This window comes from Leishmania infantum, chromosome 32 (assembly GCF_000002875.2).
Source record: "Leishmania infantum JPCM5 genome chromosome 32".
NCBI lineage: Eukaryota > Euglenozoa > Kinetoplastea > Trypanosomatida > Trypanosomatidae > Leishmania > Leishmania infantum.
Genome location: NC_009416.2, coordinates 7501 through 21007, shown reverse-complemented (window position 1 = coordinate 21007; position 13507 = coordinate 7501). Strand labels below are relative to the sequence as shown.

The 13507-nt window shown below is 54.9% G+C and overlaps 4 protein-coding genes across 4 annotated transcripts in view; all 4 read left to right on the top strand.

Moving 5' to 3' along the window:
* Positions 1 to 352: 352 nt before the first annotated feature.
* Positions 353 to 1381, top strand: LINJ_32_0040 (hypothetical protein, unknown function; the record flags this gene model as incomplete). Its single annotated transcript, XM_001467649.1, has 1 exon — positions 353 to 1381. The coding sequence occupies one exon, from the start codon at positions 353 to 355 to the stop codon at positions 1379 to 1381; it is 1029 nt and encodes a 342-aa protein (XP_001467686.1).
* Positions 1382 to 6023: 4642 nt separating this feature from the next.
* On the top strand, positions 6024 to 7127 carry LINJ_32_0030 (hypothetical protein, unknown function; the record flags this gene model as incomplete). The annotated part of the gene is made up of 1 exon (XM_001467648.1): positions 6024 to 7127. One exon carries the CDS (start codon positions 6024 to 6026, stop codon positions 7125 to 7127), a length of 1104 nt encoding a protein of 367 aa, XP_001467685.1.
* Positions 7128 to 10827: 3700 nt separating this feature from the next.
* Positions 10828 to 12312, top strand: LINJ_32_0020 (conserved hypothetical protein; the record flags this gene model as incomplete). Its single annotated transcript, XM_001467647.1, has 1 exon — positions 10828 to 12312. One exon carries the CDS (start codon positions 10828 to 10830, stop codon positions 12310 to 12312), a length of 1485 nt encoding a protein of 494 aa, XP_001467684.1.
* A 942-nt stretch (positions 12313 to 13254) lies between these two features.
* LINJ_32_0010 (conserved hypothetical protein) overlaps positions 13255 to 13507 on the top strand; it is a gene marked incomplete at both ends in the record, with an annotated part of 405 nt that continues 152 nt past the window's right edge. Inside the window, one exon of the mRNA XM_001467646.1 lies at positions 13255 to 13507. This exon is cut by the window's right edge and continues 152 nt beyond it. Coding sequence (XP_001467683.1) covers positions 13255 to 13507 — 253 coding nt within the window.

The window sequence follows — 13507 nt, the reverse complement described above, 5'->3', positions numbered from 1 at the left end:
GCTCCTCTCTCAGCGTCCACCCCTGCTTTCAGTGCTGTTCGCAGTCTCTTTTTTTTTCTTTAGATTGTCGTTATTAGCTGGTGGTTTTCCTGTTGTTCATTTGTTCCCTTTTCCATTTCTTGTTGCGTCTCACCATCCTTATTTCTTGCACGCTCAGCAGCTGTCACTGCATACGCCATTTTCTCCATCCTGCGACTTTCATAGAGGGCGACGGTGAACACCCAAGCAAGAGGGGATGGAGTCTTCCGCATTACCCTACATCACGCGCGATGTAGCAACTGAGCCCCCAACCACTATCGTCATCGTATCCTGTGGCGGCCAGCCACCGGATCTGTCGAGCAAGGATGAGACGATGTTTGCCGTCACCGAGGACTGTGTGGAGCCGACGAAGGGCTGGATCAACCGTGAAGGAAAGCCGTTGCTGACGGTGTGCTTTATGCACAGCTTTGGCAAGTGTGTGGGGCGCACGAGCTCGAACCCGGCAACATGCTTCCAGATCCACATCAAGGCAAACGTCCTCAATGCACTCCGTAAGCATTACACCAACCCGACCCGGCGTTTTTTCACGCGCACGGTGAAGGCGATGCTCAGCCCGGAGCTTCGCCGGCTGCTGTGCATGCGGGCACACAAAGAGTTCAAGGTGCAGTACCTCGAGTACCGCGTCAGCGACGTCTTTCCGTCAACCGGTCTGCTGCAGTACGAGGCAGCGTACCGGCGATGGCTGTTCTCCGACGACACAAACGCAGAACACGCCGGCACCATCACTGTTCTGCAGTGCCTGCACTTCTCCATGACCGGGTCTTGCGACTCCAGCACAGACTGCCCGTACATTCACGCCGATCTCAAGAAAGCACAAGCACGCGATCCGATGCTGGCACGCGCACTGCGCGATGTCAGCGACGTCACCCAGGGTCTTCCGACGGTGCCGATTCGCGTTCCAGAGCTGCTGCCTGCGGGCCACCCGCCAACCATCTGCCCCGCGGATGCTACCTATGCCACACTCACGGACGGCGCCAATCTCCAGAGCGGTATGCAATCGGACCCGGCTCGAGATTTCACCAAGGTGCCTGATTTCACCGTGACGCGCGGTGAGGGGGAAAGCGGTGGACGCCGCGTGCCGCTTCAGATGCACCAGCGCGAGTCCAGCTCTTCTTCAGCTGGGGGGCACGCGAACAGCACGCATCCGCTCAGCCACGTGTCGTTCCTCAACCAAGATGAGCCAGCGTCGGAGATGGCCGCGGCCAAAACCCACCCCACAAGCGGCAAGAGCGAAAAGCACACCTTCGACGGCAAGAGCGGCAGCGGATGGGTGAACAGCAGCGACGAGGGATTTGGCAACAGCAACAATCACACCGGCAGCTGCGGCAGCGGAACCGAATAGGATTCTTTTCGATTCCTTCTCCCTTAGCTTTATCTTATCTTTTTTTTTTGACTCTGCCTACTCCGCGCGTGTGTATATACACGTGCAACTGTAGAAGGAGCGCCTCCACTTTTCTTTCCATCCTCTGCACTCACTCTCATTCTCGTTTCACCGTTTCTATTCTCCTTTTCCACTTTCTGCACTTTGTCTTCTTTTCCCGTTTGCCACTGTTCGAGGCGCTGCCCATTACTGCTCCTCCCCTCTCAGCAAACACGTGCGTAGTCATGCGTGTACCTTCGTTTCTCTCTGGGCACCTGCCATTCTCCATGGCGACCACCAAAAGGCGTTTCCTCTTCCGCAACCTTTCTCGTTTTCTTTCTTGGTGCCCTTGCCTGTTCTCTCTCTCTTACTCCTCTTCCAGTTGAGTGCATTGCTCGCACTTCACTTCTCGGCACGTTTTCTTTTGGATGCGCTTCCTCCGTTGTGGTGACTTCTTGTCTTCATCTCCCTTACGCCTTTGTTGCTCATTTTACTTCCCCTGCTCTTTGCGAATCATACAAGCAGCGCTGGAGTGGTCCGGACGGTGTTCTCTTGCTTCCCTCTTTTCCGTTCGTCTGTTGTCTTTCTCTTGGCGCTGATGACGGAGGAAACCGCAATACATGGTGTTACAGGGCTCACTACTCTACTCGGCGGCAAAGCCAAGCAGCCCGGACCCCCTCATTCCTTGCGAAGTGCCGAACCACCTGTGGTGGTGACAGGGTCGCCGGCGCCGGCGCCGTGCTGGAAGTCCGGGCGACGTATCGCTGCTGATGTAGTTGGTCGGGTCCTGGCCGGGCGTTGCGTCGGGGCGACCGGCGACAGTGAACACGCGTGTGCCATCCATATGGTTCGGCAGCGTGTCACCGCGTCTCGAGAGTAACCCGCCCGGGCCCCTACACCGCCCACTGGTGTGCGGGCGGGGGGAGGGCGGGGGCAGCGGCGCCCGCGCCCATTCCGAGAAGGGAGGGAGGCACGAGCTGGCGGCCGGCGAGGCGGCGGGTGGGTGGGGTAGAGCTCGAGGGCAGATGGCCGTGCTCAGATAGCTGAGTCGGCAGCACTGCTGCACCGCGTGCCTGCCGCTTCTTCGCGCGACGCGGGGTGGGACTGTGACAGGCCGTGGGTGGAGCGGAGCTTGCCCTGTGTTGGAGTGGCAGAATAGGCCATGTGAAGAAAAAGTATAAAGGACGATTCACGCCATCATTACGTTCACTAGCGTAAACTGGTACACGCGCGCAGTGTTTGTGACTGAGTGCAGAACCGAACACTCTCTATTCTGCATAGCGAGGCTTTTTCAGGTACTCAATAATACACTGCCGTGTACCTGTACTCGGAAGTGGTGAATGCTGAGAAAGCTTGGTTCTTCTAGGGTACTCCTTTCTTGCCCTTAGCCGTTGCCATCGGCTTCATCCCTGATGAACGGAAAAGACTACTGAGCACGGTTCTACGTACGGGATCATGTTCCGTTCTCACAACATCGTATAGGACATGTTGACTTTCCCCTCACACACATGCCGGACCTGGCCTATTGGCGTTTTGATGCGAACACGCTCGCATCACACCTGCACATGGGTTCGTTGCCCTCAATACAAAATCGCTTCCTCACTGTCATTCGCAGCATTCGATGAGACCTACATGACCTCTGAATCACGACGGCATGACGGGAGACTCATTGAGAGACCCTCCTCGGAAGACTCCAATCGGTCGCGTTGCTGCACCTCCAACGCAATCATCATGCTACTTTTTCGAAATGAAGAAGAGCTCCCCGGTGCGTGCACGACGCAGCTCGAAAAGGACAACACAGTATGCGCCTGCCAGAGCCGCTTCCGTGGCTTTTCGGCCTGAGGAGGATGAAAGGAGGAGGGAAGAGAGGCAGCTCCTCCTCTGGGAGCGGAATGAAGGCGCCTAGGGAGTCCCCGTCTCACATCGCCTACGACGAACTCCGCACCTCGGAGCTCCAGCACCTTGAAGAGAACGTGAGGAAGCTCATCAGCGTCTCTTCGGCGGCGTGCAGAGAAGCTGGCCAGCGAGGTTGTGCCCGTTCAGGAATTCCGCTCTGTCTTGGAAGAGGTGTGAGTTTGAGATGGCCGACTCGCGTGTACCCCCACAGCAGCCCCAGTGATTGCCTTCCCGCCTCAAACACGGTGGCCACCGCCTTACGGAGCTGCCGCGCCCACAATGCGACGCCTACACGGCACAGGGCGCACCGATGGCGCCCGCATCCCCGCAGGGTGACCGTGAGCAGAGGGAAGCAGCCGAAGGAGAGCACGCATGTGCTCCCCACGCCTCGAATACGCGCCATCTTGCTCCCGTGCAGGTTACCCGTCTCTCACAGCCTGACGAGGAGGAGGGGCCATCCTGCACGTCCTACAAGCCGTGCCCGAAACCAGCCCATGGACGCCTACCAGTGGCCAAAGAAGAGCGGAGGGAGCCCCCTTGCACGCGGCACAGGGGAAGGCGATGCACCTTGCCGATCTGTGTGGCGAGATGAGAAGCGAGAGGCAGCAACGGATGCGGTGCATGGGAAGTATCCTCGACCAGTGCCCCCGCGCGTTCCCAGAAAGCGTCACTCCTCCGCCGCCGGTGACAGACGCGGATGTCGAGGCCCCTCCCCTCACTGGCAGCAATCGTTATGGTGTGCCCAGCGCAGCACCGACCCCTCTCCTTGAATGGGCCCCCACCGTCGTGGAAGAGAAGAAAGGACGTATCGGACGGCGGCACCCTCATTCTCTGGCCGCGACAAGTCAACAGCTGGCCAGATGAGCAGCGTTGCAACGCGGAGGTGGGTCTGGATGCGCAGCCACGGGAGAACTCGTGCTCCACGACTGTGTGCGTGTGGGAGGGGGGGTGACAGATCTGGAAAGGTCATCTTTTTCAAGTGCTTCTTTCCGTGCTTCTGCGAAGAGCGCACCCGAATGAACTTGGCTGTTGGCCCAGAGGTGATGCGGGTAGTGACAGCAACATCGGCCTGCCATCCTATGTGTGCCGCGCGACCCGCCTCCGAAATTCACGTGAAGGTCTGCATCGACAGCATCCAACGGACGGGTGGTCGACAGGCGGTGGAGACAGCTCTGCAGGGGCCCCGAATCGCCGCGGAAAAGCTTAGCGCCACCTCGAATGACGAAGAGACCTGCACCTGCAACATGTCTGCGTTGGCTGGCGTGGCGCTTGACCACAACTTGGGAACGGTCTGCGGTGGAAAACAGACGTGCACCCAGCTGAGCACCGATTCGTTCAAGCAGCTGACAAGGAGGAAGAGCTGGGACGGCTCATGGGTCGGCTTTGGTGTGCCGCCCGAGTCGTGCACATGCCCCATCACAATTTTCGTCTTTTCCTCGCGGCGACGCGCCGGCTCTGCTCGAAAACGGTCACGAGGCCTCCACTGTGGTTCCTCGTGGGCGGATCTGCCTCAGAGCGCCCAAAGCGAACTCCGCTTGTGGCGCCAACGAGCAGCACCGAATATAAACCACGTTGCGCCGCACGTCTTTCGGCGTCTGCCGCAGAGCACGGCCTTCACATAGGCTGCAACCCCAGGAGGACGGTGAGGGAGAGGATGCGCGGTACGCATGCATCCGCATACGAGGCAGATGGTCGTCACCGGTAGCCTCTGAGGGGAAGGGGAGGGGCGCCAGGTGCAAATAGCATCAACTCGGCTGGGCTCTGCGCGGTTTGCTGTGCCTTGTAGGCATAAACAACATTTCCAAAGAAAGCGAAGAACAGCAGCAGCACCACACCTTCCCAAAGACAGCACGCCGGCCCTCTCTGCACTCCGTAAAGGCTGCGCACGCGGCCATGCGATTCATGCTGCAATGCATGCACGGAGAACTTTTTTTCCCATACGCGGCCACTTCTGAAAAACAGCAAATCCGCCGCTAATCCTGCAGGCCGCCGGAACCATGACTCTGCGTACCACGCGTGACGGGGTCTACCTAGCAACATGGCAAAGAGCACGACGTGATGGATGAGGGCGGGAGGGAGGGGGCAGACCCTGCACTGCCCGTAGAGGTCATCAAAACGCGATAAACAGCGGCGCTGTGAAAACGGAATGCAGAGATCAGCTTCCGCGCTTCCAGGCCACATCCAACATGCTTGTTGACGTCGCTGTTGGCCGGCTAGGAAATGGAATGAATCCTGTCAACTCCACGAATCACCTTCGTCGTTTTTGTTTCTTTGCTCTTTCCTCCATCTCTCTCTCATCTCACACGCGTGAGGACAGAAAAGATAAACGCATGCACCGACGCACAGAATTGACACACGTCCTCACTTCTCTGCAAACGCTCACGCTCCCACAGAGACACACGAAACTCGGGCTGCCTTGGCACGAGAGGCGCGTTGCTCGCGAAGCAAACCGGCAACACGAAGGGAAAGGAGCAAGAAAGAAGACTAAACATCCCTTTTCGTTTAACGATCAGTGCTGCGTTTGCTCCCCCTTCTTTGGTACGTTTTTCTTTTTTGTTATTTACGCCCGGCTAAGGCTTTCTCGATCTTTCTTTGAGAACTTCCTTCTTTCTGTGTGTTTTCACCTTGATAGGACGCGGTTTCTTTTTCCTCTTTACATTCGTGTGCTTCTTTATATCGATCAATCTTCACCCCATTGCCGTGCTGCACGGTTTTGCTACTATTCACAATGCAGGATCATATGTTTGCGAAGTCCGGCGTCCCCGCGAACGGTGCGGGGCTCGGACAAAATTACTACACGCGTGACCTCATTACCGAAGTTCCGACGATCATTGAGATTGTGCCGGTTTCTTCAGAGGCACTGGCCACGCAGCGCGGTCCGCCAAAAGGGAACTCAGACACGTTCAAGATCTCCTTGGATGACGTGGAGCCGACTGCTGGGTGGCTGAGCGATCGCAACAACGCCTCGCTCGACATTTGCTTCATGCACAGCTTCGGCAAGTGCTACGGCAAAATTCGCGAAAAAGACCCCCGAACTTGTCACCAGATTCACGTGAAGCGTGAAGTGCTTGACAACCTGCGCAAGTATTATACAAACCCGCAGCGCAATTACTTCTGCCGCACCATGAAAGCAAACGTGACTGAGAAGTTTGCGCAGGTACTGTCACTACTGGCGCGGCGACGAATTGCCCTGCAATACCTGGAGTTCCGCACGGAAGACATTGAGGTGACTGCCGGTAGCACCGAGTACGAGGTACAGTACCGTCTCTGGCTCGTCAGCGACGTCGAGCCGCAGCGCAAGAGCAGGGCCAAAGCGGCGAATATTTTGACGGACAACTTCATCTCCTCCTCCAACCTCTGCTGGGACTTCGCGCTTACCGGACGGTGCTGCAGGGGTGCCTCTTGCCCCGATCTCCATGGCCACGTGGCCAAGGCACTTACGAAGGACCCTTTCGTGAAGGCGGCGCTGGCCGAAATGGGGAAGAAGGATTCCTTGGTGCCGTCGACGGAGACTACGCAGCCAGGGAAGACACCGAGGGTGTGCCAGCCGTCAGCTAGTGCTCCCCAGCAGTTTCCGCTGCCACCACCTATGCCACAGCAGTGTGCGCCTTTCATCGTGTCTTCACCGAGGCCGCCCCCGTACTGCTTTTCGTCTCTTCCACCTGCATCCGAGATGTCCGCGTCGTCGCCGAATCCGACCCTTGCCGCATTCCCGCTCGACATGTCGTCTCTGCAAGGAGCGCCGTGCTTCCTTGTGAATGAAGGCAGCGACGCCGTCTTTCGTCTCATCACGCACTCACAGTTTGCGTCCTTCGGCAACGATGCCTCTTAGCGAGAGTGGAGCAGTGTCTTACGGGGCTAACACGAAAAAGAGGCCTGCAGCTGTGAGGTATTACGCACGAGGCTGCACGATTTTCTGCAGGACAGTGCCACCTCACCATAGATCACTGTGCCACGCACCTTCTCTTCCTTTTTCCTTGTTCTTCCTTTATCCCTCCGGTCTTTACAAATTTTTTGATCTCGCTCTCCTGCTTTTCGTGTATTGTTCTCTCACTTCACGTCTGTCGTTGTTCTCCCCCTTTTTGTACTGGGTTTCTTTCGCTCGTCATCATCAAGAGAGAAGTTTTTCCGTGTATGTTTGCCATTTTCGGTGCATTATTTTCTTTTTTCACCAGCGCTCTTTTTTTTTTAGCTCGCCAACAGTGCCCTATGGATAACTGAGACTAGCAGATAAAAGGGGAAAAAGCAACAATGACAGAGCAAGTGACCGCAGCTTCTTCCCCCCATGGGAAGCGTGTCGCGCATCTTCTATTTCGCCACCTATTGCTATTTCTCTTTTTCACTGCTTCTTGCGCCTCCATGTCTCTCATCTCCCTCGTTCTCTCTCTGCGAGTCGGAGTTGAGCCTGTTGCTGACTCTTTCTTTGCGTGTGTGTGCGTGTGTGTCTGTGCTTTTTTTTCTCTATGTTTTCACGAGACGAACGCGTTCTGCAGACAGGGAAAGTCCTACCACTTTGTGTTTTTCTATACTGTGATGGGGCTATCACACAGCGTGCCAGCTTGCGTCTTGCATGTGCATCTCTCACGATTAAGCACTGATTCGCCCATAAGTCGGCACCTCCGAAGAGGCTCGGCAGAATACAAACAAACACATCTTTTTTTTTTTCAACTCCCTTCTCTTATCGTTGATCTAACGCGTGGAAGAAATAATTGCTGATGCGATACCACCACGGTATATGAAAGATGGTGATCTCTGCACCCGTCTCTTCCGAGCAGTGTTCCCTGTTCGTATTGCTTTCGCCTTTCATGTTTAGCGGTTCATCGCTTCGTCTTGTGCTTTTCTGAACTCTCTTCGGTTTGGTTTTTACTGTTTTCAGCTTCTTTGTTTTTCTTTTCGTCCTGCCTTTTTCGTTTTTCTTCCAGTTTTTTTTTTTCTTTGTGAGTGGTAGCCTGTCTCGTGACAAAGGCGCGCATCGAAAGAAGAAAACAACGCGATCGCAAACCGTGCAACTTTATCTTTTCTTTAGCGATCTTGATTTTTATCTGATTACGTTCAACCTTCTCTGTTCGTAGTTTTTCTCTGTAAAAGGATACGCACTCACAAGCGCAGAGGGGGATGCAGATGTCTCTCTTGCCTTCTCTGTGCGCGTTATCCATCCTGTGCGTGTCTCTCTCCTTCTCACCGTTTCCGCGAATGGTGTACGCCTTTGCCTTTGTTTCTTTTTTTTTGTGTTTTTCCCGTTTTGCGTTGTCAATTTTACTGCCTCCACTCTCTTTTTTTCGTCGTCCTTCTCCCACTTCTCGCGTATATGCATCTACAACAGAAGTGTCATTTATGGTGCGATGAGTGAACAGACTGCCGGTGCGTTACATGTGTGGCCCTAAGTGTGCGCGACAGGGATGATGTGCGACGTGCGTCGAACAGCCTACGGGACAACGACTTGTTACCGATGTAAGTTTCGTCACTGCTGGACTTGGCCTCAATTTCTTCTCTCTGTTTTCTCTTGGTTTACGGATGTGAACTGGAAAGCTTTTGCACCTGTCGATGGCGTTCATTCAGTGGACGTGACCTGTGCTCTAGCGGCATGCCTACTATCAAAATCGCCCACGGTCTCATTGGCACAGGGATGCACGACACAAAAACCATCCTCTACATTAGGCAAATAAGTAGATGATGTGTGTGCTCCGCCGATCCACACCTCACTGCGTCCCTGCAAGCCGTCCCCGGTGACATGTGCTATTAAGAGAATTAACGAGAGAGAAAGGAGCAACTCTTTTTTTTTTGTGAGCTTTCTTTTCCAGCTGGCGTGTGCCAGTATTTTCTCTTTCAGCGTTCCCCACGGCTCTTTGGCTAACGAACACATTTGCCTCCCTCTTTCCTCTTTTTCTCTACTGTATGCGTGCGTTTTTCCTTATGGCTGTATACGTTCACGTTGATTTACAGCGGCGAACGTAGCCCCCCTCCATTTACAAGCTGTGGTTTTTGAACACACGCAGGAACGCATGGTTAGCGGATGTTCATCTCCACGACATGCTCACTTACACGCAAATAGAAAAAAAATGAGTGCGTGCTTTCACGACCAGCTTGACTGGTTTCCGAAAGAGTGCTAAACCATGAAGATCGAGGGAACCGCACTCGCGAATTTCCGGAGCATACGCCGAGATAAGTTGTTTCCCTGAAAACGCTTTCACACATTTGCACCTAACTTAGGGTGCCAATCACCTGCTTTTTCGTCTGTTCTCTTTTTCTCCCCCTAGACGTTTGACTTCACAAGACCCTGCACGCTCTTATCTCTTCCCCTACACTACAAGCGAACACAACGTCGACACACGCACTCCCAATGTGTCAGGGAGGGGTGCGAGATAGTGGCAGCGCATGCCGGGTTTTCTTCTCGAATTTTTCTTTTTTTTTCTTCGCCGTTTTTGAGAACGATTTTTTTATATTGTTGTTTCGCCGCCCCTTTTCGCTTTCCTCTCCCTCGTCTCTGTTCCCCTTGCTCGTTACCGTGGATCGTGAGGACCCTTAACCTTTCCCTTCACCTCCACCGTTTCGGTCAGGTGTACTCGACTGCGCTGCCATGCTGTCTCTCTTTTTTGTTTTTCTCTTCTCAACTGGTCAGCTGACTTATGCTTCTTCACTTCCGTCATTCTTCGGATATGCTTTTTTTTTCGTTTGTGCTGTTCTTCTCGCTTTTCCGGGATTTTTGACACAAATATACATCCTGTACGCTGCTTCAAACTTATCATCTTGACTTTTTTATGCTCTTGTCTTCCAGTACTCGTTTAGCGTCCAGGATGTTGTGTTCGCGCATGAGAATCCCTCCTATTCGCCTTCTAATGTCTCGTTAAGGGGCCTGCGACCCTGCTCGCCAAGGTTTCCTGCTCCTTCTCACATGCTGATCCCGCATGCACACCGGATGGTTAGTGGGGACGTCAAATCGCACGTCTTCCGCATTTTCTTCTTGTGCGTCCCGTTACGATTATGACGTTTCTCTCACGGACCTCCGGCAAAACATGAACACCAACAAGAGCCGAAGAAACGTCGCCTCGTTTTTCAATTTCTCATAAACAGCTCTGCAAGGGGCTCGAGCAGAGGGAAAAGAAAAGCGCTCGCCAGAGCAAGCAGAGACGTTCACGGATGCCGAGTGGCACAACATGTTTCCTGAAAGGCTCGTGGCTTCATCCGAACTATTCCTTTCTCCACACCGCTTCTTGCAGATGGAGGGGAGGCGGCTCGACGTGGACCTAACTGCGAAGCTTCGCGCCGTATGCTTGGGACGAATGAGTTTTTCTTTTTTTTTACGCCTTCCATATACGTTTTCTACATCTACCCCTGCCTTTCAACTCCGCACATCTACTCTGCCGTGTACCTTGGCACCGGGAACCCCATGTGGCTTCAGCACGTTTGCTCATTCCACGCCTTAGTTTTACATTTGAAGGGAAAGCAGACACAGACACAGACACAAACACAGAGGCAACGGCATTGGTTTCGTGGAAAGGTCGATCGATCCCCACTTGACTTCCCTTGAATTCATGTCAGCACAGGAGGAGACCACCCCCGCGCGTCCCGCGGCAAAGAAGGCGCCGTGGCAGAGCATGCCCGGCGCTCCTACGCGACCCAACATTGCCCATTACGGGCCGAAGCTCGCGGCGCTGGCGGAGCAGCGGCGCACACTCATTGACAAAATCAAGAAGTTGCAGAGCTCCGTTCAAAACGATGCGGTGACGCAGGCCCGCCATGCGGAGCGAAATGCGTTTTTCGAGGAACTGAATGAGATCGATGCACGCCGCAAGGTTCAGCGGGACCGTCGTGCGGCTCAAGACGCTGAAATCGCTAAGTTGCGCAAGCACCGCGGTGAGATCTCTGACAAGCTGCGGGCTGTGCAGGCAGAGGTTGGCGGCTTCACGAACGTCCGAGAAATCGACGAGGCGATCGACTACATGATGCGCAAGATGGAGAGCAGCGGCGGCGGCCTTGGAGCCGAGAGGCGCAACCAGCAGCGTCTCCATAAGCTGGAGGACGCCAAGACACATCTTCTCCGGCTTCAGCCGTTGGCTGACGCCATTAAGCAGATCACGGAGCAGGAAGTGATACTTCAACAGGAGTACCACGCCATTTGCGAGCAAATCGGGATCCTGAACAGGGAATACGAGGAGAAGCTGCAGAAGAAACGTGCAAAGGACAAGGAGGCCCAGGCAGATGGGACCAACCGGGCTGACGTGTACAAGCAATGCGACGAGCTTCGCACCCGTGTCTCGGAGATCACGCAGTGCATGGACAGCCTGCGTGCGGAGCGCGAAAAGGTCTCTTCCGAGTGGGACGCGTGGAACAAAGAGGCCCGCAAGAAGTACTTTGAACAGCTCGAGCAGCAGCGCGAGAAGCGTCGAAAGGAGTATGAGGAACGACGCAACGCACACAAGATCGCCGCGAAGCGTGTCCGAGCGGCGAAGCGTCAGAACCCGTACGTGACGGAGATTAGCGCCTGTTCCACGCTGATTCAGTACTTGAAGCAGAAGAAGATGATGGTCCAACTGGACGAGGAGGACCGCAAGAGGCGCGAAGCTGCGGCACACTTTGATCCCTCTCAGATGGCACCCGCAGGCTGTGTGGTGGTGAGCGAGAGCAAGTGGTCGGAAAACAAGTCTCTGGGCAAGACTGCAAAGAAGCAACAAAAGCATCAGCAGAAGCAAAAGGAGAATACCTCCGCAGCGAAGCCGAGCACCGCAGTGAACGACCAGAAGGGTCGTGCTCTGCAGCACCCGGTGGAAAAGATCCGTCTTTTCCAGATGATAGACGTCGATCCGGCGCTGTCGCTAGCGACCATTGACGACAAGATTCGCCACATTGAGACGCTGAAAAGCCAGTACGAGTCACACATTCAGACGGGCGAGTTGGTGCTCTCTAGCGGCGACGACGAAGAAGAGGAAGAGGCGGACGACAGCGCTAACACGCCTTTACCAAAGGCTCCAGAGGGTGCGGAGACGGCAGGGGTGCATGCGACCGAGGAGGCTGCCTAGCCCTTTTGCTCCAGGTAACCATAGTTCATTGAGTCTTAATTCCTAAGTTTGGAAAGGGGTTGGTGACGAAGGAGACAGACAGAAATCGTCTGCGTGACATCATTGACTTTTCTTTTGTCTTGTCGTGATTGAGAACCTCTATTTGCAAGTCTCTCCGATTTTTTCTCTGCGTTGATGTCAGCGGCGAGTGTGCCTGCCAAAATTGTTGATGAGACTGTGTGCATCTTTGTTTCTGCGTCTGTGCTCCTGCGTGACTTCCTGGGTGCATGCGCTCCCTCCCCTTCGCGGTGGACATGCTACCCCCCTCCTCCCCCCGGATCATGAAGGAGCCACGGAAGAGACAAAGAGCACGGAAGTGTGAAGCTGTTGCTGCATGGATGCCGGTGTTGCTTGCATTCTCGCGGACCCCTTTCGCTCTCTCGAGCAGTAGCTGCGATTTGCTTTATCGCTCGTTTCCCCCGTAATAGATAAACATATCTCCCCGATCCACGTGAATGCTACCGCGAACGTCCGGTTCAATGGGTGTCCGGCGCTCCGGGCACCTATTCGCAGCGGCTACTCGTAACCAGATCGATGGCGTCAAGGGGACAGCGCACCACTGCCGCTTTTGACCCTCGAAGCTAGCGGGTGGGCCACATCGTTTTCGCCCTACCTGTTTCACGAGATGCCATCATGCCTCTCTCATCTATCGTCCGCATCCCGTTGTCAGGTCGCCGCTTCTCCTTCCATTGTTTCCAACAACGTGCCACTTTCTCCTCCTTTGTCGCTTCGCCAACCAAGAGAATCCCCGAGAAACCCCGGCGAAGGCTACACGTGCTGTCAACCACGACAGGTCACCAGCTGCCAACAGCTCTCTTCAGCTCCTTTGTTCATTGCGCACTCACCAGGGCCCGCGGAAAGGGAGTAACGGTGCAACACCAACGTCGACGACGCAGATAAACCATGCTCCGCTTCACCGCAGTGCGCCGCCTCGGCAGCCCAACGTACGGAAGTTGGCCGTGGCCGTCCATGCTACCCCTCAAGAAAGACTGGTACTACCGCCTCAGTCGGCGCGAGAGCATTGCCGATGAGATGCGGCAGTATATGGTAGTCGGGGACTTTCTCCTTTTGTTTGTGCTGAGCTTCTCCATGTACCGCGTCTACGTGCTGAATCGCAGCAATTCCTACCAAACCCATCTGTGCCACCTAGTGAACT